General features: G+C 33.3%; 2 protein-coding genes across 2 annotated transcripts in view; both read right to left on the reverse strand.

Moving 5' to 3' along the window:
- Positions 1-197: 197 nt before the first annotated feature.
- Positions 198-6,511, reverse strand: LOC145333493 (protein KRTCAP2 homolog). The gene is made up of 6 exons (XM_080178645.1): positions 6,384-6,511; positions 5,897-5,954; positions 4,505-4,593; positions 3,785-3,835; positions 779-857; positions 198-261 (listed from the first exon to the last, which is right to left on the reverse strand). The coding sequence occupies exons 1-6, from the start codon at positions 6,456-6,458 to the stop codon at positions 218-220; spliced, it is 396 nt and encodes a 131-aa protein (XP_080034771.1). The 5' UTR covers positions 6,459-6,511; the 3' UTR covers positions 198-217.
- The window catches only part of l(3)80Fj (lethal (3) 80Fj), a 75,043-nt gene continuing 58,729 nt past the window's right edge, over positions 6,489-22,802 (reverse strand). The window contains exons 51-68 of the mRNA XM_080178641.1: positions 22,153-22,243; positions 21,705-21,796; positions 21,219-21,368; positions 20,723-21,013; positions 20,353-20,420; positions 20,082-20,173; positions 18,649-18,693; positions 18,090-18,213; positions 17,172-17,256; positions 16,589-16,670; positions 15,911-15,998; positions 15,499-15,577; positions 14,265-14,378; positions 10,208-10,465; positions 9,932-10,034; positions 9,220-9,405; positions 7,496-8,917; positions 6,489-6,976 (exon numbers count right to left, since the gene is read on the reverse strand). Coding sequence (XP_080034767.1) covers positions 6,873-6,976; positions 7,496-8,917; positions 9,220-9,405; positions 9,932-10,034; positions 10,208-10,465; positions 14,265-14,378; positions 15,499-15,577; positions 15,911-15,998; positions 16,589-16,670; positions 17,172-17,256; positions 18,090-18,213; positions 18,649-18,693; positions 20,082-20,173; positions 20,353-20,420; positions 20,723-21,013; positions 21,219-21,368; positions 21,705-21,796; positions 22,153-22,243 — 3,474 coding nt within the window. The 3' untranslated portion in view covers positions 6,489-6,872. The remainder of the gene's footprint in view (positions 6,977-7,495; positions 8,918-9,219; positions 9,406-9,931; positions 10,035-10,207; positions 10,466-14,264; positions 14,379-15,498; positions 15,578-15,910; positions 15,999-16,588; positions 16,671-17,171; positions 17,257-18,089; positions 18,214-18,648; positions 18,694-20,081; positions 20,174-20,352; positions 20,421-20,722; positions 21,014-21,218; positions 21,369-21,704; positions 21,797-22,152; positions 22,244-22,802) is intronic.

Genomic DNA, 22,802 nt, shown 5'->3' on the forward strand with positions numbered 1-22,802 from the left:
AGGAAAAAAGGGCAATTTTTGGTAGTTGTCATTAACAATTAGAAATTTTGTTAGATAGCACAATCACATTTAATAATAGTAATTTATGTTTCATATTCTCTGTTTCAATGACGGATCAATAGACATAAAATAGGAGTAACTGTTATATAAAAAATACATTATTTTTTTGTGAGAAAATGCAGTAATTTAGCTTTTAAGTAGATTTATACATATTTGTTTATTTCTTCTTCTTGCTACTAGAGCTGGATATTGTGCTTGATACTGAAAAAAAATGTTCTAAAAGTTTAAAAGTATGGCTTCGAAACCGATAAATATCAGCTGGATTAGAAACGGTTCTAAGCCATACTAAAAATCATGTATCGTATCGTATTATATCCAATTTTCTACGAATATAAAAATGTAAAAGCTGCAACTCGGGTCTAACAAAACTGGTTTTAATCTTAAGATATTTGTAATATAATGAGATAAATAACTATTCTAGAAAAATTCTAGAAGATCTTAGGGCTCCTTTTGTATTAGGTTGTGGGATAGACATACCCGAGTTATAGAGTAGCTGCACTACTTAAAATAAATCTTAGATCAAGAATACGAAGTAGTGGGTTTCGTCGTATTGTTACAGTAGCTTTTCTCCTATTTCTAGCCCTTGCGAGAGGCTCTAACTCTGTGGGGCAATCATTAACATATACCAATCTATAATAACCTAACAAAAGCTAAAGTAAAAATACAATGAATCCCGCTACTTCGTATTCTTTCTATGTTCCGAAAACTTTATGCTCACCTGAATAAGTGTCCTGGGAAATTTTATAGACCCCAAGTAGCATCAGGATGGAGAACAGCAGACAGACGGTCACACAAACCTAAAATTAATCAGCGTTACAAACAATCAGACATGCAACAGCGTTGAGGGAAGCAAAGTTTCCTAGCACAATCTTTGCGTTTCATACAGTGTTTTTCAAATAATAAATTGAGGTGTCCTAATCCTGCGGGACTACTAAATAACTAATATAACCTAACCTAAACTAAAGGAATAAACGAACAAAACTTAAACTCACCCCCCTTATTTACTTAAAATATGGCGCATGGGGAAAATGGTTTTTTTTGCTCAACAAGTCACCTTGAGTGATAATACAAAAAAAATTTCAAAATATTCTGTCCATATAGAGTTTCTTAGAGATAATATTCAGCTTGATAGAACCTTGCTTCCTATGGATATAATAGTCCTTGTTTTAGGATGTGCAGATTAAATATTTTCCGAATTAAATCCTGATATTTATAAGACATTTGTAAACAAAGCTTTAAAAGGAAATGGATTTATATATATTTGTTTTCCAATTGTTGAGTTTTTCTGTTATAATACTACTAGGACAAGAGACCAGGATTCTGACAAACAATTCAAAGTGAAATTTTCTCCACAACCTCTTCCTTTTCCCACCTACCTCCTTTTTATTCACCTCTCTTTAACTACAGGACAAAACAAGTTTTACGACAAAGTTACCCCCCCCCCCCAAAAAAAAAAATATCAAAATTTTGATCAATTTAAATTGGAATTAATCTGCATTATCACAGCCTATGTAAAACTAAAATAAATCAGTAGCTCTACAATGTTAGAAGTTATACATAAAATCTAATGTAATAGCAAAATAGGACATCATGAGTTAGTTTAACGACTTGGCGTCGGATTAAAAGCCGGTTACGAAATGCTGAGTCATAATGGCAGTGACTATATATTATCTGAAGTATAAATCGTTGCAGTTGAAATTTTGGATTTTCTCGTCAGTTAGAGCGTTTTCAGATGCGGTAAAATTTGGATGACGAGCTCTTATTTTCAGATATTGAGATATCTATTATATTTTTTTTATATGTATTTAATTATGTCTATGTTGCGTTGCATAGAACTCTCTACGTAAAAACGAAAATAGTAAAAAATTTAATTTTTTTGTGATTTCTCTAGGGAGGGTGATGGTACCCTGTCCCAAAATAGTTATAAACCTTCCCGGGACCTATGATAAGCTACCCTGTTAAGGAGAACTCGATCGGTTCAGCGGTTAGTGGGATCCTTTGATACAGACAAACAGACATTCTGTTATTTATTAAAATAAGGAATTGTCGGATTTAGTGGAATTATAAAGAAAAACTTTATTTTCTCGTATTCATTCGAATCCGGTGGACAGGAACCGGTTCTCATCAATACGAAAAAACTATGTTTAGCATCGTATTATAAACCGCTTTCTACGAATATAGAAATGTACAATCATAAGATTGAAACCATTTTTTAGCCCGTGCCTTCGGCACCTCAGGGCTAAAAAAAATGGTTTTAATCTTATAATTGTACATTCTATATCCGCGGAAAGCGGTTCATTATACGATGAAAGAAATAACTATTCCTGCTTTATTGTGTAACTGGAAAAATATATTTTTGTGTACCTATTCTTTAAATGTTGGCTATATTGATTTCTTTCTTATTGTACATAATTAACAACCACTAAACACGAAATACGTTTACTTATAGTTTTCAATAAGAAATGGAAATAGAAAATTAAAAATTAAAAGTGAAGCTGAATAAATTTGATAATTAAACAAATTGACATTAACAAATATATAGATTTTGATCGTGACAGTGCCTTAATATATTAGAAACCTAATATCAATTTATAGTTTTATAAAAATTATTTTAGATCTTCCTCAAAATTACTTATGTATCCGGACATTCTTATGTTTTAATTCTTGTAAACATGCTTCGCTTTAAAGATTGTGCCTAGATAATATTTGTTTCTATGCTTTATAAATCATTATCAGTTTGAAATTTATAGGACAATTATAATTGTAAACTTGTTATAGTTTTGATGAATTAATAGGTATTTAACAAGGATGACAACATCCATAAGTAGCGAAGCACAAAAAATAATATCATAGATGGTAATACGTACAAGTAATTTAAAGTGTATTTATTAATTGATTTATTGGAGAAAATAAACACGAAACCCTGTTTTATTTTGTAAAATGATGACAATCAAAGTAAATAACATAAAAGATGCTCATAACAATGGGAAAAATTATTTTGATACTGATATCCCAAAAAAGTTTTAAAATTGTACCAAAAACACCAAAGATATGAGGAAATATGTAAAACATATAAAAATAGCAAAAACCTGCTAAAAAGCAGCCTGACCGCCATGCTTGTTTTCTTAAAACGACAGGAAATTTAATTTTTAAATCCTTAACTTAAAAAATTTGGAAAATTGGACTATATACAATATACATCATAGATATGGAAAAATTTTAAAATAGCCAAAAACCTGCAAAAAGGAAGCCTGACCGTCATGGTTGTTTTCAGGAAATTTAATTTTGATATGTACAACTAAAAAAATTTTGGAAATCGGACCATAAACACCAAAGATATGGAGAAAAATGTGAAGAAAAAAAATTGCCTAAAACCTGCTTAAAGGCAGTCTGACCGTCATAGTTGGTTTCTTTAAAGGATTGAAAATTTAATTTAGATATCTATAACTGAAAAAATTTTGAAAATCGCACCATAAACACAGAAGATATTGAGAAAAATGTGAAAAATACAAAAATAGCCTAAAACTTGCTAAAAAGCGGTCCTACCTCCATCAATGTTTTATACTTAATTGTGCTCCTTATTGATGGGAATGTTGTCAAAAAATTTCAGCATTCTATCTTTTATAGAAGCTGAGTAAATCCTATTTCCCCCATAGCGTTACGGACTGACGGAAGGACCGACAAAGTGAATTATAGAGTAGCTTCGCTACTAAAAATGGCTTACCCTGTGAATAGAACCAGCAGCAGCGAGGGCTAAACCAAGGCAAAATACAACCTAAATCAAATATTTTAATTAAGGCTTATTTTTTAGTTTCTATTAATTAGGTGTCTATTAATCAAAATCTATTTAAACTTTGGCAAGAGAAATAACTAAGCATAGGTAGCAATTATAAGAATACAAAATAAAACAAAATAAGTTTTAATGATAACTGATATTCTTTTAATTTTTTTTTTATTGAAATGAAGTTAAAACTATTTGCCTTTTTATTCACAATGGACATACAATTTAATATATTAGATGCTGTACTAAAAAAACATTTTTTTTTATTAAAAAAGGACCAAATATTCCAAAAAGCAGTGTTTCGGAGCCGGAGCCGGGAGCAGCAACATTTTTGGTAGAGCCGGAGCCGTATTTTTCGTTAAAAAAGGCTACGGCTCCGGATTAGCTAAAAATGATTTTTAAAGTAATATTATAATTTGGCAACGGTCTATTTCCATATAATAAACTGAAAAACTATTGTTACTTAACAAATAGACACACATCCTTCTACTTTTATATAGCCTTAATCAAATAAAAGCAAAATATTTTATATTATTTATTTTATTTTATCAAATTCAATAATGAAAAAAAATTGATACATTAATTTTAAGGTAGGAGCCGGAGCCGCATCAAAATTATACGGCTCCGACACCCTGCCAAAAAGTCCAATTTTTAAGGAAATACCTCTTTAAGCTGTGCTTGAAAGTTATCGCCGAACAAAAGCTTTTCAAGATTTCCAACAGCTGTCAATGAAAACAGAAACAATAAAGAACCTGAAATAGAAAAAAAATTATTGAATCCTTACATAAATGTAACAGAATAGCTGTCCGTTTGTGTGTGCAAAGAAACAAAGATAACCGGTGAAGCGAAACACTCTCCTTTACAGAGAACCTTCTTAATGGAAAGGTTTTTTATTTATCAACCAAAGGGATAGTTTCATGAAGTGCATTTATAAAAAAAATAGTGAACTGTAAGTTTTTTCTATTTTAAATAACGTAGTAGTGCATAATATAAAGTTATTGATTAAAATTAAAAGATTTGACCAGGGATTTTCCTTGAAAAATGAGTTTTTCATTTTTATTTTCAACTTCGTTGCATGTTATATATGGCGAAAACTTTTTTGTCATAAATAAAACTTTAGATAGCATTTACTAGTTAATAGAACTTAAAACTTTTTATACAACAAAGAATGACCAATAAAATATTTAGTATAGTACTTAGAGTAGTGATCTTTTTATATGTCTTAGTAGAATATATCAGGCATTGGATAGATATGATTGTGATAAAGAATTTTAACATTGACCTGATCGAACTTTTTTTTTGACAATATCTAAAAAAAGTTAGTGATTTGCAACATATATATATATGTTGTATGGTTAGTTGGTATTTCCGCGTGAGATAATGTGTATATTGTAAGTAAACGGGACGATTTTCTTTATTTTTTTTTAAAAAGAATCTCTAGAAAACCTGTCCTATAATGAGCCAGATGTTATTTTTTATGTTTTTTAAGTAACTTGTCCCAAGGGGAACCTCTGTTAAATTTTTTTATAACTCTTGTGAAATATGTGGAAAATGATTCTCTCATATTGGCGTTTTGGCTATACATATTTTGAAAAAAATAGACCATTCTCGTGTAATTTATGTGGCAAATCACTTTAACTTTTTTAGATATAGCCAAATAAAAAAAATTTGGTCTGGTCAATGTTAAAAATTCTTTAACATATAATCATATCTATCCAATGCCTAATATATTCTACTAAGACATATAAAAGTTCACTACTCTAAGTACCTTAACTCTTTAAATACACTTCGTAGAACTATCCCTTTAGTTCAGACTTATAAATAATCAAATGCTTTGTAACTCTGTATTTGTTAATGATCATATGTCTGCCAGTCTGATTTGTTGATCTTTACTTTAATGAATTTAGCCATCCATCTTTAAATATAATTTTGTTTCTAAATTCTAAATAGATTAACTTTGAGATCTTTAAAAAAAATCTTTTTTAACTTTAGCAAGAGTACCTATCTAAAACTTAAGATTTATTTTTTCTATCTAAAATGAATGAAAAAACTTACCCACAAACCCACCAAGAATTGTCAACATTTGACTGGATGCAAGATAAGTTTTAAACACCTAAAGCAAATTTTGATCATGAAAAGAAAACGAAGTAGCGGGTTTAGTCTTATTTTCACAGTAGATTTTCTCCTATTTCTAGCCCCTAATGGGGACTCTAACCCTGCGGGGCAATCATTAATCTAAAATAACCTATCAAAATCTAGTATAAAAATACGAAGAAACCCGATAATTCGTTTTCTTTCCAAGATCCCAATTTTTTTTCAGTGAAGTTTAATATGTTTTCTTTTTAAAATTAAAATCAAAATATTTGTGTTATGGATGTTATTAAATTGATATAAAAGCACGATTGAAATGGTTGATGATTTTCTAGAACTTATAGAAATAAAAGCTTATATAGTGTTTGTCTATTTTTGTAGTAATTTCGCACAAAAAAGGCCATACCTAAATTTTTGAGTAAATGCACTTCTTAAAAAAGATTGTAAGTACCTGCATTGAACTAACAGTTAACAGCCCACATATTGTCGACACTAAAAACGTGCTTCCCTCATTCATGACCGCCATTTTGAATTTTTTTTCGCGGGAATTTTTCCCTCTGGAAAAAAAAAATAAAGAGCCTATCTGCAACGCACTAGGGAGGGATGATAACAAAATATAAAATAACTACAATCAATTTTAATATAAATCAATTTATCATATAAAACAAAGAGGAATTAGATAATATTTGTAGGTTTCACAAAGAAATAAAAAAAGCTATTTTATATAGGTAGATTCTTTAAAAAGCAGTTTAATAACTATTTCAAATCTTAATCATTTATACCTAACAATTTAATGGAGAAAAAATGCCATGAGCAAATCAGCCTCTCCTCTAGGCTTAGTTGTATTAAAACAAGAAAATATTCATCTACAATTAATTTGAAGAGATATATTTGATGATATATTGATTATATTAGATACACAAGTTATTGATTGATTGAATTATGTAAGAATTGTAGGGTCCAGGTTAGGTAGTCCCGGGTCCTGCTGGGTAGCAACCTTTGTCAGGCTTCTGGTTATCACTTCTTGCAATACTTCTTTCATTCCTAAATAGGTTTCTATTGTTAAGAATTACAAGGGGGGGGGGGGGGAATAATGCAACTCTCTCGTAATAAATGCGCAAATGGCATTTTGAATCCAAATTTCGTTATGAAACTTGGCATGAATAATCCTTGGTAGGTATATTTTCCCTAAATCGAACAAAAGTTGGAAAAGTAACTGCCATTGCGCATTGTTTACGAGATGGTTGCAGTACCCCCCCCCCCCCCCTTATAAAAGGTGTATCCTGGAATCAAAAGGAAAAAGACAATGGAAGTTAAATTGAATTACATCCCTATTGATGATAAACAAAACTAAACATTCCATTACCAATTAGGGGGACTTAACTTAATAGGTTAAAGGATGTTTTAAAGCTGTTTAGGAGTGGTTTTAAGCTACTTTTAAATATCCCCCTCCTTCCCCATTAAATTTTTTTTTAAATTTAAAAATAAATAAGTACAGAAATGAAAACAGTCCTAGTTATAAACAAGGTACAAAGCTTCGCAGGAAATTATTAATGAATATACCTAAATCAAGGGTTGACAAAATCTTCTGATGTCTTGCCGGGCCCTTCCTCATCTCCATGAGGTCCACCAGGGCCATCTCACTTGAGGACTTCACCGACGGATTCTTCTCCTTTGTGCCATTCAACAGCGTACCCAAAAACTGCTTTATCAAGTCATTATTCAAGTCAGCGGTATGCTTGCGCGCCAGGTAGGAGCATGAGCACGCTAGAACATCCTTGACGTCAGAAGAACTATGGTTCATACTACGAAGGAATGGGGTCAGCAATTCAGACGGCATGCCTTCGCCCTTTGCCTGGCTGGTAGATAAAATGAGGCCGGTAATACGGATGCCGTTGCAGGCAATTGTCTCACGGTCTGAGGCAATCCAGGATAATGCTTTCTTTGTCAGCTTGGCTTTTAGGGCATCTGTATAGAGCTTATCATCTGATTCTTGGAGAGCAATAAAAATGGCGGTAGATTTGCCATGCTTAGTCTCCCAATCAGCAGTATCTGCGCCAAAAAGGTCACTGACAACTGGCGTAAATTCTTCTTCAGGTAGCCACTTAAGAAGGCTGCCAAGAGCGGCTGCAGCCGCCATACGGGTAGGATCCTCAGAATGTCCCAGCAGACCTTGAAGGCTAACAGTCACGCCGCGTCTTATGGGAGGTGACAGCTTATCGCCAGAGTTAGCAACACAGAATCTTAGTGCTTGTAGGTATGTATCTTTGACAGTAGGATCTTCATGCGTATTTTTAATTCCAGTATGAAGCTCGTTGTAGAGAGGATCAGGTCGTGTATGGATGGACACCAGATGTGACAGGGCAGTACCTGCCTTTAGACGCACACTTCGGTTGGTATCATTCAAGGCTTTAAGGAATGTTGTTTGCAGCTGGGGTAGGAAAGGCTTCAGCATAGCTTGAGTCTTCTCTAGCAGGATAGCAAGAGTGTCAAGAACAGCTGTTTTAACGCTGTATACAAATCTATCACCGAGAATTCTAATCAGTGGACCGGTAATATGAACCACAGAAGGTTTAAGGGCCTCAGCAGATGTAACCCTGATAATTTCTCCCAAGCCTTGCACGGCTGCTTCCTTTTGTTCAGGAGTACCATTGAGGATACTTTCTCTGAACACTGGCAGAACAGGCGCAATACCCTTGGGCAGGCAAAATCCGGGTAGTTCAGTTTCCCCATCGCGCAACTCGGACACAGCAAAGCGGAGCGCCTGACGAAGGTCGGGCACGTGGATGCGTTGCGCATCAGCATCAAGGGTTTTTATCACAGAGTTAAGTGCGTTCCAGGCGGGCGTAAGGATTGTTTCGTCCTTGTCAGTGAAGATGAGAAGGAGTGCACGGATGAGCTGTGGCACGTATTCAGCGTAGCAGGTGCTGGTCTGGTCACAGAAGCCGTACAGTAGGGTCACTGCTCCACGACGGGTAATTGCATCCTGTTTGGAAATTTTATGTTCATACAAAATAGCCAATATAGAAAACTACTACCTAGTTATTCAACCCTTTTAAAATTGCATTTCTTGAAAATCAACAAAAAATCGGGTGGGGGGGTGTAATGACATCTATACTTAAATAGTAAGCAAAATGGTCTAAATATTAAGCTTAAGTACCAAGTTTCAAGAATCTAGCTCAATATTTAGACCATTTTGCTCACTGTATAAGTTTGGATGTCATTACCCCCCCCCCCCCCCAATAGAAAATATTACTTCTAAATATTGATTGGATTGTATAAACATCCCTGAGAGCGGCAATTATCCAGCAGTATATCAATAACATAGGACACACCAATCTCGTCATTGACGGACAGAACAACAGTCTGGGCGTACTCCAGGTTCTGGTTCTGGTCAGCTGTTTCGTAGGAGTCGGCCAGGGAGGTCAGCAGGGCTGGCAGGATCTTCGGCAGATGCTTGTTCAAGGCTTCACCTAAACATAACATGTTAAAATTAGTGAACTGAGGATTGTAGGTACTCACTTTGAAATTGAAGAAATTTAAGTAGGGAATTTTTGAAATTAAGTTAACACTTTTTTTACTTTGATTTGTGTTATTTATGACATTATATGTGCATGTCTGTCTGTCCATCATCTGTTTATATATCCGCTCTCCATCTGTTTACTTTACTATCTCCTGTGTTTCTATATAATCTGTTTATTTGTCTGTTTATCTTATGTTTATCTGTATCTTTATAAAAAACAAGGCCAATTGAAATAGAGCCCTTATATAATGTCTGTTTGTTTATCTATCCATAAATATCTGTACCACTGTCACTGTGTCTTCCTCCATTCACTGATGTTTCTATCTAATAGTTTCTACTGAATCCGATTAAATTAACGCTTTTGGCATTGACAATGTTAAGGGTTGTATGCAATATCTGTTAGTCTGTCATTTTAGTTTTTTGTAACTATCTAACAGTCCAGCTATAAGAAAAATCAAGTCTATTTGTGTACAAACCTGCAACAGACGCCAGTTGAGACAGAGCTTTGGTATTGACAGGTTGAGCGGTCAACTGAGGCACCATGTAGGGTAATACTGCACGGGATTTGATTGCCATGACCTAATAAGAACTAATATAAAAAAAAATAAAGAATTTAAACAATACCTACAGTTATCATCCGAAATAAATAAATAAATCAAAATAAAGAAATTACAATAATGATTGGTTTATTATTTCATTTAGGTAATGAATTATAAGTAAAAAGTATATATGCATTACAAATAGCTTGCTACCTGTCTCAAACCATCCAGAGTGTAATCATGTAGCTCAGGATCAGACAGCTGTTCCAGCATAACTGGCAGGATATCATCCAGGGCCTTGCCACCAACATTCGTGTGCAGGGAGTCGAAGGTGCGCGCCGCAGCCAGCCGCACTTCGGGATCGCGGTCGCACAGCGCTTTGCGCACGGTGGGCACCAGACTGTCGGCAAATTGGAGCACCATGTCTCGGGAGGTGGAGTTCAGGATCTCGGATAAACCAACGCAGACACCCTACAGCGGATAATTATACAATTTAGATTGCATAAAAAAGATTTGTTTCTAATCAATAAAGCAGAAATACAAAATATATTTTGACAGGAAATGCGTCAAGAGCTGAGGTGCCAAACTACGCTCTTTTTTAAATTAAATATTTTTAAAGTAGGTATCAAAGACAGAACTGCTCATTAAATATAGGGAAACATTTCACTAATAATATATACAGAGTGACCACTCAAAATTTACAAATATATAGTACATTTACAGTACATAAAAATTTTCATATAGTACCATATAGTACACAAAATTTAAACTAATATAGTACCAAAATTTTAACTATGTAGTAATACCATATGATATAGTACCAAATATTAAAAAATAGTACCTATATATCTTATTAAATAAAGTAGTAAGGGTTTTATGTCTGAAGCTTAAGATCTCATTAACTACTGAACAATTTGGTTAGCAATTTTAGGTAAGCTTCACTGAGGTCGTATGTAGGTTTTGGGCTATTTAATTTTCAGAATTATGTCCTGGGATGTCCTAAAATCTAGGTACTTAGCTGCTAGTCTATAATACAAAGAAGCTTGATGTCTGTCCGTCTAAAGATTAAGAATTTGGTAACTGCTGAACTGAATGGGCACTACTCTCCAGGGAATATACATACTGGTCATATAGTGGTTTTAAGCAATTTTTGTGGGGTTGGTAAATCCTAACCCCCTCAAAAAAAAAAAAGAAAATGATATCCCCCACTAAATTTTTTCTTGTAAGTAAAAAGTAATTGCTGAACCAATTGGGCTCTACTCTTCAGAGAATATTTGTACTGTTCATGTGGTGGTTTTAAGCACAGTGTGGGGCGAAGCCGCAGAGAAAAAAAAAACAAATAAAGGGGATAGGAAATCCCCCTTGACAACCCCCCCCCCCCAAAAAAAAGAAATTTCACCCAAAAAATGGGATATTCCTAGTAATTTTAAACAAAAATAGTTTTCCTTAAAACTGAGGACTTTTTTAAATGAAATAATAAGGTTTTTGTGAAATGATGAGGGAGCATTAAACAATTTTTGTAATTGGTGGAAGAACAGAACACTAGAAGACTTTTTTTCAAATAAGTCCTAAAAATGGACATTTATTGCATAATTAAAGGGACTGTGAACGAGAAAATTTCTCATCAGATTATCAGAGTATGTCCAAGATTGGGGAAAAATTTCCGGACTATATAAATGTGCGGTTACTTGTCTTTTTTTTCCTTCTATAGCTAACACTAAACTTTTGACATATTTCTCTATTTTTCACAACAGTTAAGCTGACTTTTAATACAATCCTTGCTTTAAACCAATGTATAGTTACTTAGAAGTTGATAAAATAAGCAATAATTTTTATTGAATACCAAATTCAATAACAAAGCTAGAAACAGGTTTTTTTTATTAGTATCCAAGTAACTTTAGATGGCCCACCTTTAATTAAAAATTTGTAAATAATAAAGGTGCAATATTTATTTATAAACAGTCTGATAAAAGTGTAAACTAATTCTCCAAAGTGGGTTATTTATTGTCCAACACAATAAAAAAGGATATTATTATTTTAAATAACCTCTGAGTTTCAACCCTTTGTAGACAGTGAGTGTTAATAGGACGTTTTTAGTTAATCAGTGTAGTGAAATGTGCTTAGAAAATGTTAAGATTTGATAATCAGATGAGAAATTTTTATGTCCACACTCCCTTTAAAGATGTCGCACATAAAGGTATTACTTAAAATTTAAAGTGAGGATCTAAACCTATACATTTCACCGACTCAGAATTACCAATTTTTTTTATAATTCAATGGGCGTGCTGTTCCAACCAGTTCCTTTCATGATATAATGACTATTGATACTCAAATAAGTATTCTGGTTGCTTTTGTTCAGCAATATGTCAGTTTTGATTTTAATAAAAAAGGGAAGGGTTCCCTCTGGAGGAGAAAATTTATTCTTCTTTCAAAGTATGGCTTTATTTACCTTCCTGAAGAGAAGATTAAGAATCAAAAAATGGTTTATAAAAATATTGACCCTTGAAAAGTTATCCTTAAATAACTCAAAATCTGCTGATTTTGCTAAAACATCCAAAATTGTCAGTCTTTTGAGGATAGCAATTTCTATGATTAAAATCTTTAAAAATCGTTTTTTTTTAAATTCTTTAATATACTCTTCGGATCTACTGCAGTTCACAGTAAAATATTGCTGGTAAGCAATATTTCCAAAAATCTATAAATTTTAAACGCTGATAGCTGCCAAAAGGCTGAACGTACAGATCATGCCCGCACACTGTTTTAAGCGGCATAAGAAGGCCTACAAATAATCTGGAATAGCCATAAATCAACAATGCATAATTATCTCGCAGTGCTGAGAAATGCGCGAAAAAGACCTATTCTACGCGTTTTTCCTTCAGTGAAGCGTTCCCTGGGCATAATTGGATCTTGGCTATTCCAGATTATTTGTAGGCCGCTTAAAATGGTGTGCGGATATGATCTGAACATTCAGCCGTTTGGCAGCTAGCAGCTTTTAAAATTCATAGATTTTTGGAAATATTGCTTACCAGCAATATTTTACCTTGAACTGCAGTAGATCCTACTCTTCAAAGCAAATTCAGGAAGGTGTATAAAGCCATAACAAAAATTCTTTTTTTTTATGAAAATCAAATTGACATATTGCTGAAAAAAGCTACCAGAACACTTGTTTTGGTGTCAATTGTCATTATATCATAAAAAAAATGGGTTAAAATAGTGTGCCAATTTTTTTTGCATTTTGAGTCGGTCTACTATACATACACCTCCAAGGTCCTACCCTAACCCAGCAGGGCATTCTTTACTTAACCTAACTTGGTCATCTAGCAATATACAGGAAAAACACTAATTAAAAATTTAGTCTATGTATTCAGCCGTTTCAGCAATCATAAAAACATGAAGAACAAAAAGAGTTTTATATCTTATAAGAAATAATAAAAATCATTGAAGCAAAAAAATATATGATCAAGGTGATTTTAAAAGTCATTGCATATATCAAAGCTTATAATTTTACTTTACATACCCAAATCACTACTCTCTATATTAGTATGTATTAGAGCTGAAAGTACATTGTAATATTACAAACAATATTATAATACTTTGGTTGGTAATAAGTTTTAAAATAATATTAAAAAAATTTCATATAGTACCAAAATTTTAACTCATATCTTTATACTAAAGTAACAGGATGTCTGTGTGTCTGTCTGTGTGTCTGTCTGTGTGTACCGAAGGATCTCGCTAACCGCTGAACCGACCGGGTTCTCCTTAACAGGGTAGATTCTCATATGTCCCAGGAAGGTTTATAACTATTTTAGGGGAGGGTACCACCACCCTCCCTTGAGAAAATAAATTTTTTTTAAAAATTCCCAATTTTAGAAAGAGAGTTCAACGAAAAACAAACATCAAACGTAAAATATTTTTTAACTTATTCTTTTAAAATCTAAAATAAGAAATTGAATTATTAAATTCGACTCTCTCCTCCTCAAGTGCCCCTAGAGGCCTCTAGGGGCGTAGCCGCTAGTAGTACATATAGTACCTAGTTTGTCATATAGTACCATATAGTACAAAATTTTGACTATATAGTACATAAAGTACATATAGTACACAGTGGTCACCCTGTATATACGATATTCAATATATTTAATATTTCAATTATATTTATGAAACGTAACGCATAAATTTAGCAAAACTAAATAGGTTAGGTTAAGTATTTTTAATTTTGTTAATACTGGCGATACAATAAATCCATCTGTAATTTAAATCAAATAATCCATGCCTGTCGTTTATCAGAATCCTCTGACTGGAGGCCAGCCTCCAGAATTGGAATAATTTCAGGTAAAACTCGCTCACCAAGCTTGCGCACAAGATCACCAAGAGTTCGGGCAGCAACCTAAAACAAGGATGACAACATCCATAAAAGCGAAGCACTAAAACAGTAGGACAGTCGGACATTAACACTTATATAGTGTCAGAACTAAATAATCAAAATAAAAATGTATAAGAGTCGAAGCAAAGTTGTAAGTAAATTTGTTGAAAAACTGCTTTATACAGGATTATGTTTATGGACATACTTACATTTTTAGGACTTGATTATAGAGTTGCTTCGCTAATAACATTATACTTTGTTGTCCCAGGAATCAATATATCAAAAATCAGATCAATCGGATGATTAGATCACATAAAAATTTGTTGTTAAAAAAGTAAAAAATCAACATGTTTAAAATGGACGTACGGACATTTTGGTAATGATTATAGAGTTGCTACGCTTTCTAAATCGTACCTAATTACTAAAGGAATTACCATGCAAAATTTGAAATAGATAGGACGATTCTAACATGCCTAAATTAACGAAAAAAGCTATCCATTACGGACGTACGGACCCTAATTATAGAAAAGCTTCGCTTTTAAAAATAATAAAAATAATGTCTATTTACATTTTTTTCTTTTGTCATGTTTAAGGAAATAATAAATATTAAATCCTTTTAAATAATTTGAAATTACTAAATAATTAAAATACTTTACTAGCTTCAATGTAACTTTTCATAATTAAGAGATTTAAAGTTTGGACACCAAAAAATTTTATTTTTACTTTAGGTTAGGTTAAGTTAAGTAAAAATCATTAGTAACGAAACCTTATCATTTGTTCCACATAATTTTATATTTTATCAAAGCAATAATTTAGCTAAGCACTAAGAGTCATAATTTGTGTATGTTTGATTTTAGCAAAACAGTTGATTTAGTTATGGTCTGTTTGGCGTTTTTTATGACTATTTCAAATTTTAACATAAACCAGGGCTCACAAGGGCTGATAGCAAATTGTTTTCTACTCGTTTGTATCGATTTGGCTGTGTTGATATTCCCGACGATATTGGTTGATTTTCAAAGACCCAATTGAAGGGGACTTACAGTTATTTCACCCCTCCCCCTATTATGTTTGTATGACAAATATGCCTTAGTTTTCGAGTAGATGAACTTTTAATGATGTCCAGTGGAAAATAAAAATTATTTACCTGTCTCTTGTCATAACTGGAGCTAGCTAAGCAGGTCAACAACAAGTTAAACAAGGTTGGCAGGATTTCACGCAGGGTTCTGTTATAAATAATTGCTATAACTATTTTACCAAAAAAACTTGGGTAATTGTAAAAAATATTATGTAAGAGATCCACACAGGGATAGGGCAATGGACAATAAGTTGATGCCATCCCAATTTAAGATAAACAAAATTACTACTTCCGAGATTAAACTATTGGCTGAGTCGTTAGGACACTCAACAAACCAATAAAAAAGCTCCCAAAGTTTAAGCCAACGAATAAGAAAACATTATTGTAAAATTTTTGGTACTAGTGTAATTAACAGTCCAATGTCCCTCATGTTCAATTTATCCCTATCGAGTTTTTTTTTACAAATTTGAAATAGTTTTACCTAGGTGTATTAGATACAATAATCTTCCATACATGAAGAGCAGCCTGTCTAACCATCAGAGCAACATCACTTCTACCCATATATAGACCTAGAATAATAATAATAATTAGATACAATAATCTTTCATATATGAAGGGCAGCCTGTCTAACCATCAGAGCAACATCACTTCTACCCATATATAGACCTAGAATAAAAATAATAATATTACGAAGTCAAAATTTTGCGCCCATTAAAAATTTAAAAATTGATTCTTTGTATTTATTTTCTTACTATTTAAAGTAAAATTATGTCTGAAAGCGGTCATTTATCCACAAGTGTAACGATATATTTTTTTTAAAAATGAATATTATAAAGAAAAAGAAAAAGGGAGCTTTCTCTTAAAGTCTTTGTTGAGCATTAAAACACCCCCTTATTTCTTAATTAATAGAAAATAAGGGATAGTTTTTTTCTCTACACAATGCCAGGCCTCTACCTGCGTAGTCTAACCCTTTCATGCAACCCAGTATTAGATATAACATAACCTTACCTTAGTAATAAACAAACAAACAAATTCATTCTTCCATTCTTTTTTCTATTATTCCAAAATAAGGAGGAAAGGGGGATTCTCTGTTCTACTATGCAACTGAGGAAAACCGTCCATCTATTTTATTTTTTCGCCTCCAAATATATGTACATACCTGCCAGTACTCTGTTTCTTCTCTCAGTACCCAACCTCTTCTCAACAATCTCGGATGATGCATCCGTACCGAAGTTATCGTCCTTAAATCATATTTTTTACTAACTAGTATGTACTTACTACAGCTTAGTAATTATTTGGCTCCTAAACAGTCCATTTAAAATATTGGATCTAGTGCAGTTCACGGAAAAATATTCCTGGTAACGATTATCTCCAAAAACTTATAAACTTGAAAGGCTGCCAACTGCCAAACGGCTGAGCGTAAATGTCATACCCAAACTTTTTAACCGGCATAAGAAAGATAATAAAGCGTTTTAAGATAAAATGATACACAAAGAAATCTTGACTTAAGAAAATAAGCGTAAAATATGTCTTTTTCGCGCATTAATGTGAGCTGCAAGATAACTATTCGTTATTGGGTAATAGTCCCGATTATTCGAAGGTTTATGTCGATAAAACGGGGATAAATTTAACTGATTGTATAATGTTTTTGGTTAAAATTGTGTACAATACGATACTTAATTTTCAGGATGGCTAATCGGATTTAAAGCCATTTTGGAAAAGAATTTCTATTTAATCTTTACCTCTGAAGCAGTTTCCGTTGTCATCTTTCCACTGACACCAGAGATCTTATACAACAAGTCTCCCAGCAGTTGCACAGAGCTATACCTGTATTTAAATACAACATTGAGGCATTGTTTTCACTACCAAAAAATAGTAGGAGATATCTATCGAATGGCAATGGTTTGAAATTGATAGAATATTCCTTTACTATTTCTCACATTTTTTTCCCACGCTCGAATATTTTTCCCATGGATCAAAAACATTGGAAAAATTCCTAGGGAAAAATTGAAAAACATTAGGAGCTGAAAACATACAAAAATATTAACGTAAATCTATACTAGTTGCTGCACCCCTAGCATATAGGGGCTCTGTAATTAAAGAATAGCATAATAACATCCAAAGACTTAAATTATAAAATAAAAAAGCTTGAAACCCTTCTGGTTCCCATGTGAAGCTTCTCTAAATTGGATCACCGAATCGGTTCGGTTGTCATCGAAATCTTAAAGCTTCAGACAAAAAACCTTACCACTTTATGTTATAGGATAGTGCTTCGTGTAAAAATGATTAAGGCTTCTTGTTAATTTAATCTAGCTGAATTCTTAAAACTATGTAATGATAGGTTAGGATTATCAAGTAATAAGAATTCTTAAATTTTCTAATCTATCCTATTATATAAAGTAGTGAGCTGTTTTTGTCTGTAGCGAAGGATCCAAATATTAACAAATGAACCAATATAGTTCTCCTTTACAGTGAAGCCTATTATAGGTCAAGGGAAGGTTTTTAACTATTTTTGTGGAGAAAAATCTTCACCCTCTAAATGTGTAAACGTTCTAACCATTTAAATGGCCGGATTGCTCCTTCACTGTGTTCTTATTGGTTCAATTTACTGAGCAGGGTTCTAGATCTGATATTTTTATTAAGAAGACAATTTAAGTTACCTAATTCTCCAGTTATCATCAAAGAGACCATCCTCCAGTCGTGGCAGCAGGAGAGTGATAGCTGATTCAGCATACAGATGGACAATCCTCTGACCAGCCTTCAGTGCCGTCTCTCGCACATACTCTGCAGTGGGCATCATACATTTTTTATTTTTGTATCATTTATGTTAAAAGTTTGTCACAAGCAGTAAAATAAAAAAAGAAATAATTTAACTTAATAAGACTAAAAAGTATATTGCAGAATTAAACTGATTAGTATCCGCTGGATTAGAACAGTTTCTCAGCCATACTGGAAAATCATGTATAGCATCGTATTACAGACAATTTTCAACAAATATTATAAATAAAGTCATAAAACTAATACCAGTTTTGTTAGCCTGGACAATCGGCCCCTCGGGTCTAACAAAACTGGTTTTAATCTTAAGTTTTCATTTCAATATCCGCGGAAAGCTGTCTATAATACGAAGCGACAAATAACCCTTCTACAAACATGATTCTATAGCCTATTTCTTTTTAAATCTTAAAATGGTACACAAATAAAAATAAATAAAGTGTTTGCCTGACTCATCAGCCAAAGCCCGCAGGATAGGTTTCACTGCATCTCCTGACAAAATAATAATATTTTGATACTAATAATCAAGTTAATTTTCAGTCTTCAAATGTAGTTCACTCTTCTTTACTTTGTTTAGAAAGGTACTAGTGGCTTCAAACCCAAGAGGCAATGGAAAGTCACACTGTTTGGTAGGATTCTCCCCACTCTCTTATATTATTACTTAAAAACATATTTTGAGTTGGGCGGGTGTGTCAAACCCTCGTGAAAATAGCCCAAAACTACCGCAGCACCAGAATATATATATTCTCTTAAGAATAGAGCCCATTCGGTTCAGAGATTACCGAGATCATAAGCTGCAGACAAAAGGTCGGACAGACATCGTTCTACTTTGTATTAACGATTGAGGGTCTACTTAGAGATCCCGAAAAACAGATTGTTTAGTACATTTTAAAATCTTCCTCGAAAGCAAAAAAACAGGTTTTAAGAAGATCAGCTGAAGAAAAAACAAAACTCTATTTTTTACTTAAGTCAAAATTTTTTATTTCATTTGTTAGAATTAAAAGAGTGGATTTTCCGGGATGGAGGGGATATTGGGCTGTTAATTACATTAATCTCCAAAGTTTTTTTTATTAACGTTTACTTATTTATTGTATCACCAACTTTTATTAAATTTTGATTGGTTGGTTCATTTAGTTTAGTGTCCAAACGCTTCAACAACTGATATCACCTGTAAAATACAGATGGAGTAATTTTGTGTAAAATCATTTGGGGTGTACATCAATTTATCGGTATAGTCTTATCCCTTTAGATCCCTGAGATTTTCAAAATAAGACTCGATATTCCTGTTCTTTTTTCTATTATAAAATAATCCAACCTAAAATTAAGAAGGGGGGGGGGGGGGGGGTAATGCAACCATCTCGTAATCAGTGAGCAAATTCACTTAGAATTCGAATTTTGATCTGAAATTTTGGTAGGTCTTTTTTCCCTAAATCGAACAAAAAGTTGGAAAAGTAACGGCCAACGTCTGGCGGCTCAGCCGTTTTGCCATTTCTGGGCTATCTTCAAAGGTATATAGTCACGAAACCTATCTCCACATAAAACTCTTTGCCACTCCAAAACGTTATCAAACGGTTCTAGCCGGTAGATGTTGTTACTAGAAATGGTTATTGCTATCAAGTAACATGAATTAAACCAAAAATATGTTTTAAAAAGTTGATTCATACGTAATTAATGATGAATTTGCCCTCAAAATAGGCAAAAAAACGGCTAAACGGCTGAGCCGCCAGCCGTTACTCTCCCAACTTTTTGTTCGATTTAGGGAAAATGGACCTACCAAGGATTACTCATGCATAATTTCAGATCGAAATTCGAATTCTAAGTGCCATTTGCTCACTGATAACGAGATGGTTGCATTAAAAACCATCCCTTAATCTACTTACCAATATACTGCATGAACTCTTCCTTGAAAACTCCAGGGAAATAGATGAAAAGCATAATATAACCATCCTTCACATGTGGGGCAATATCCAACCTAGAAATAGATGAAAAGCCTAATATAATCATCCTTCACATGCGGGGCAATATCCAACCTAGAAGCAATTTACTACATTATAAATGAAATATTTTCTTTAAGTATAATATTTTTTTGGGCGCTAATCATTAATAATTATTCCTGATTTAGCCCATATAAAAGATAATAGTCAAGTATACCTGTCGGCTGTTGCTATAATTTCTGGCATCAACTTGTGCATCTTATCCACGCCAAGACCTCCAACAACCTATGATAAAAAAATGTTAGTCTTAGGTTTATTTTCTGTGTTATTTTGTCTGTTAATACATAGTTATACTTTTTTGGTAATACATTTCATTTTTTGATGCCCTTCTTTTATTCTCCTTTCTCTCCTTTAAAGAGCTGTGCATAATAAGTCTAAAAAGTATCAAAGAGTTCTCTTAAGTTTGTTCAGTTACTAAAAACTTTACTTTAAATGCCTATAATCTATCTTACAATCAATCTATCAATTCTAAAAAGGACTATTTTGAATATTTTCATTGCTGCTATTCTAAAAATATCCAATCTTACCTCTGCCAAACCCTGGGCTGCGCCAGACCTGTCCACACTGGACTGTTCGCTGGTCAGCGTTGTCATCAACCACGGCAACAAATCCTCGAACGAGGATTCGCCCATGCCGCGTACCATTGCGCGCAGAGCACGTGCAGAAACGGCGCGAACTTCGGGCACCGGGTCGAGCAGAGAACTCTTGAGGCCGGGAATAATGCCGGGCAGGTACGGTGACAAGTCCTTCTGGTCGGTTAAACTGTACATGTTGCCAATAATTTGGGCGGCCATTTTACGCGTCTCTGTTGAACGATCCTAAACGAAAAAAAACGTGTTAACAAAAGAGAAATGTATTAAATATTTGTTTTAATAACAGGAATTATTCATGAAGAAGGGTTTAAAAGTTAATATAATAGTGGCCTATAGCAATGCCTATTTTCGAACTTGTTGTGTATACAATATTTACTTAACAGGCTTTCAACAGCCATTTTGCTCAGTCTACAGGTAAATTAGTTCTAACCTGGAAAGCTCGCTGAACAACAGGCATGATAAGAGCCAAACTAGGAGCATCGATGAAATGAACAAATCTTGTGTTAAGCAGGGCCTGCAGGCAACTCTGGGTCTTCTTGGCGGGATCCTGCAGGGCTTTCAGCAGAGTTGGAACAATTGCCTAAACAAATGTTTATAATCAGGCTTAAGTTTATAAAAACATAAAATTAAGCTTTAAAAAGTTTGTAAAGGTGCCACACATATCTATGTCACAAAGTTTTTTTTTGTACTAAACCCTATAAAACAATGGTTAAAATCTATTTAAAATATTAAAGTATGAGTTTGAGGATTAGAGCTTCCTTTGAAACTATTGCAAATTATATGCAGCAATTTTCTTTTTCATTATTAGTTTGAATTAGTTTAGTCGACATCCTACAACCCCCTTCCCTAGTGGCCTCAGGGGGCGTAGCCGGTTGTTTGAGTATAAAGTAATTTTTGTACGTCAAAGAATGTATACCTGGATTTCAGGATTCCTGATGACACTGCCAATCTGTTTGAGGGCTAGGACACCAGCCTTTGTAACATTCTCGTGGGAGTCACTCATCACCTCTGAAGCATTTAAAACATTAATACAGCAAAAACCAGAACACTAATATTAATAAAACCAAACCTCATGAAACATAACACGTGACATTGAACAGCAAGTTATACTGGTGCCCGAAGATAACTCATTCTTTAGTTTAAAATGTTTGGGGACTTTATTAAATACAATCAGTGTACAACAAACCGATAACTTTAAGTCCACTTAAGGGGTAATTATATTAATCGTAATCTAAGAAGTACATCAATGCATCGCAAAATTGGCATTGTCTTCCTTTAAGATATCTTGGAATGTTACAAAAGATTCTGACACACATTTGTAATTAAAGAGTAGCTACACTTCTAATAACCATGTTGTATCCCACCTATCAATTTAGGCACAATATTGGGTAGGCAAGATGACAGCTGTTTGGGGGCACAGAAAGCCATAGCTCCTAGCAGCTCAACTGCTCCAGCCTTTACAAACAAATATGTTAATTAAAGATTATCCTTAATAAAATCATCATTAAATTTTTTTAATTTACAGCTTTTTAAAACTTTTGTCAAAATTATTATGAAAACAAATATGTTAATTAAAGATTTATATCATTATTAAAATTAGGTATTAAAAATTCAATGTTAAAAATTGACAGCTTTTTAAAACTTATATTATATGTAGTTATTCTTTGGTTTTATTTAATACTCATGTAAATGAAAACTGTTTTTCGTACGGCGTATTTAACTCAAATCAGTTTATTTTTGCAGCTTTAATATTGTTCCACAATCAAGCATTTTTTTGTCAATTAAAATAGGTATATTGTTAAATATTTTTGAAAGGGATGACAACATCCATAAAAGCGAAGTTCTACAATCAGAAGGAAAGACGAATAATAACTATTGTATATAGTGATGGGAATCCGGATCCGGAATCCGAATCCGGAATCCGCCCAATTTTCGGCCAATTTTGGAATCCGAATCCGGATCCGGAATCCGTTTTTTTTATAACGGATTCCGGATTCTAAATTGGTAGGCTAAA

This window comes from Acartia tonsa, chromosome 12 (assembly GCF_053477335.1).
Source record: "Acartia tonsa isolate MP-2025a chromosome 12, ASM5347733v1, whole genome shotgun sequence".
NCBI lineage: Eukaryota > Metazoa > Arthropoda > Copepoda > Calanoida > Acartiidae > Acartia > Acartia tonsa.